This window comes from Miscanthus floridulus, chromosome 7 (assembly GCF_019320115.1).
Source record: "Miscanthus floridulus cultivar M001 chromosome 7, ASM1932011v1, whole genome shotgun sequence".
In the NCBI taxonomy this organism is placed as follows: Eukaryota; Viridiplantae; Streptophyta; class Magnoliopsida; order Poales; family Poaceae; genus Miscanthus; species Miscanthus floridulus.
Window position 1 is genome coordinate 84,309,734 of NC_089586.1, and position 3,562 is coordinate 84,313,295.

Genomic DNA, 3,562 nt, shown 5'->3' on the forward strand with positions numbered 1-3,562 from the left:
AGTCCATCGAGGGGTATACCCGCGATGGTAGATTTATCGCAAAGGTGAGCTTGACGTAATACCATAGTCCTGTGTCATGTCGGTTTGTATTGGCTATCATATATGATTGCACGTGTTTTGAGGATGTCCTCTACCCGCCTTATATAGCCTGGGTAGAGTTACGTGCCGATCAGGTCTACAACTAATCGAGTAACAAATAAGATATACATGGAATATTACGTTCGGTATATCCAAACAAATTCTACGCGGGTGGCATTTGTTTGATAATTATTTTATAATAAAAATTATCACGTGTGGCAAAATCAATATGAAGATATATTTATTTGGCGCGTAATATGCCAAGAATATTTATTTTATCGTGGTTGAGCCTATGACCCGTGGGCCCCACACCTTTTGATATTGTTGGGTTTCATTTTTTGAAAAGAAGTAAAATGATTGCTGGGTTGGATATTCAACTTCCGTTTGGCTTCTAGAAGAAAGAAAAAGAATAAACGAGAAGAAGTTGTTTATAATAAACAATCGTATATACTTGTGACTCTTGGTTGAACTGCTGGCCCACATGTCATTGATATGAACCCTCACGTAAAAGAGTAAGATGAAGGCTACGAACACAGGAGCGTCGAGCCGCGGCGGATCGGCCGGGATGGGGAGCAAGACGGACATGACGTATCAGGTGGGATGGGGAGCTAGATGGGACACTGGCGAGGGAACTGTGTCCGTCGGGGCGCAGGCGTGAGAGCTCCGAGATGGACGGACGCTACCTCTAAGACCAAGGCTAATGGATACGTCCGCTCGTCGGCTGCAAGAAGCTCCAGGTCACCCGAGCTGCCGAGCAGTGGTGGTGGACTCCACCGATCTTTAATGCTTCGCTGCGACGTGGAAGAACTGGAGTGGGGGAGCGGCAGCTACAGTGCATTTCGCCCGTTTTTTACCGGCGTCTCGCGAGTCGCCCGCTTTCTTCTCTCTCCTACTTTCTCTCTCTCTCCCACGTCGGATTTCGCCAGCTCTTCGCCGCTTATAATACTTGCTCTAAAGCAGGATGGGCAGGGTGAAGGGATCTGTGTTCGTCTGGCGCGCGTGACTTGTGTTTGGACGGACGCCCGCATCAATGTCCAGGCGCTGGGAATACCGTATCATTATCCTTGTTTGTTGGCTCCTCTCCCTCAGTACTACTGATCGGTAGACTGAAGACAGCTCGAGCCATTTCAGCGTGTGCTCGGAGCCAACAAAAGCTGAATCACTCAAATGAAAATTTGAATGAAACGCACGAGAGACAGTGCCAATTTCTATTTATAAAAGTTGAGGAAAACTTGCCTAGAATTTAAGTCTGTATAACTTGGACGTTAATATGAAAAATATTTAATTACATATTTTTACATCCTTTTTTTTTTGCCATTTCACGTAACTTACACTAAGACTGAGTAACCAATGAAACGACATGATCGATCTGAAGCGAGTAACACGCTGGATCGTCAACAAAGAAAGAAAGAACGAAGGAAGACTCCACAATCCTAGAAAAGCACTGCGCGCTTGCGTAATTGCAAGCTGGCCTCCTAACAATTCGTACTTCGTCTACGACGAGTCGACGACCGATCGTCCGGCATTGATGCCACCAAATTTGGAGAGAGCTGAATCAAGAAGAGGCTTCTTCAGTGCTGCTGGTCTCCATGGGCGACGCGGCCGCTTTCGGGTGCACCTTCTTCTTCAGGAGCCCAAACAGGCCTCCTCCTCCACTGCCGCCGCCGCCGACCGAGGCCTTCTTCTCCGCGGGGCCATGCTTGCTCTTCTTCTCCTCGGCCGCCTCCATGCGCCGGAGCTTCTCCTTGTACGCGTTCTTGAGCACGTACGCCTCCACGAAGTCTCCTCCCATCATGGACGCCATCGCGATCTCTTAGCAAGCTGTCTTTCTCTCCTCGGATCCTCTCCTCTGCTCAAATAAAGCTGCCTGAAGTAGTTCAGCTGCTTGCGTTGATTGCTCTCCGTGACTTGCGAGCTGGCTTGAGCTGCGCCCCGCTGCTTTTATAGCCGCTAGGCTAGGGCGGTGACCGGTGACCGGAGCAGGGGCCGTAGAGCCGTAGACTTGGCACGCAAGCTGAAAGCAAGGAAACTGCCAGAGCCCGGAGAATCTCGGTCCCCGCATGCTGAAAACGAGCTGCGCTGCCAAAACCCCAAACCGAATTTCCGCGATGTCACGCGTGACGCACCAGCCAGCACCGGGCCCAAAAGTCTCCCGTGCAATGGCCAATGCCAAGGTCGTCGGCCCCGCTCCCATCCATCACCGCCCGCGGGGGCGAGACCGCGACGCGCGATGCAGAGGACCGGAGGCGGCAGCAGGAAAGGCGGTAGGATCTTGCGTGCACCGCGAGTGGTGGATCCCGTGCGCGGGGGCGTCAGTCGTGCGATCGCGACGGGGAGACGGGGCCCACGGGGGAGCTGGGCGGGTTAGTTTGTTTTCACGGTTCACGGCGGCTGGGGTTTTGTTATGGACCTCCTCAACCAAATCACAATTACAGCAGTCTTGATAGTTTGGGGAAAGCAGGGATCAGAGGCAGGAAAGCAAGAACAGCTACATGGACAGGTTCGGAACAGAGGACTCGAGGAGGAAGATGACTTCGTCGACGTCTGTTCGATGCCTGGTGGCCGCTCTGGTCTTTTATTACTCTTCTGTCAAGGCTAAGTATAGATGACCAACGGGCCGGCACGGCACTACGGGTCGGCACGGCACTACGGGCCGATTTTCGTGCCGGGCCGGCCTGAGAAGCACGACCAATTTCACAGGCTGTGCCAGCCCGAGGCCCACTGGCTGCCGACAGAGAGAGAGAGCGAGAGGGGGGGGGGGGGGGGTGGGGGAAGGGGGGGGGGGGGGGGGGGGGGGGGGAAGGGTGGTCGACGCCGCTCGCTAGAGATCCGGGCGAGAGGGAGGGAGGGAGGACGCGGGGAGCGGATCCGACACGGAGGAGGAGATCCGCGCCGTCCTGCGCTGGATCCGCGCCGCCCCTGCCCGAAGTGGTCAGAACCGGAGAGAGCGCCGCTGCAGGGCCCGCGCGAGCCTCCACCGCAGGGGCCACATGAGCTCCACCGCGGAGCGCCGCTGCAGGGGCCGCGAGAGAGGGGCTGCCATCGGGAGGGAGGGAGAGGGGCGCCGTTGTTGCGCCGGGAGAGAGTGGAGGGAGGGCCAGAGGGGAGAGAGGGTGGAGCTCCGGATCTCGGTGAGGAGGAGGACGAGCGAGTGCGGAAGCGGAAGGGATAGGGTTTGGGCGTGGGGAGGAAGACGGCTGCCGCGCGCGGGAGGGAGATGGACGGCGCGCTCGCCCCAGAGGCAGATCCGGTCGCCATCGCGCTCGCCCTGGAGGTGGGGACACGCGGGGAGGCCTGGAGGAGGCGGTCGCCGGGCTGTGCTTGAATCGGCCGTCGCTTGCGCACGGGAGGGAGACGGCCACGCGCGAGGGAGACGCCGCCGGCGCGGGGAAGAGGCGAGAGGCGAGAGGGAGCGGGTAGGATTTAGGGTTCGGGGTGAGCCGGTGAGGTGAGGCGGGGGGAGGCGGGAGCTGGGCTGCGCGCG

At 56.9% G+C, this 3,562-nt stretch overlaps 1 protein-coding gene across 1 annotated transcript; it reads right to left on the reverse strand.

Moving 5' to 3' along the window:
• Positions 1-1,320: 1,320 nt before the first annotated feature.
• On the reverse strand, positions 1,321-1,929 carry LOC136463636 (uncharacterized). Its single transcript, XM_066462610.1, has one exon. It carries the CDS (start codon positions 1,880-1,882, stop codon positions 1,634-1,636), a length of 249 nt encoding a protein of 82 aa, XP_066318707.1. The 5' UTR covers positions 1,883-1,929; the 3' UTR covers positions 1,321-1,633.
• Between the last annotated feature and the right edge of the window lie 1,633 nt (positions 1,930-3,562).

What these genes read in the sequence shown, in the direction of transcription:
- LOC136463636 (XM_066462610.1), bottom strand. Translation starts at nt 1,882, where the DNA reads ATGGCGTCCATGATGGGAGGAGACTTCGTGGAGGCGTACGTGCTCAAG.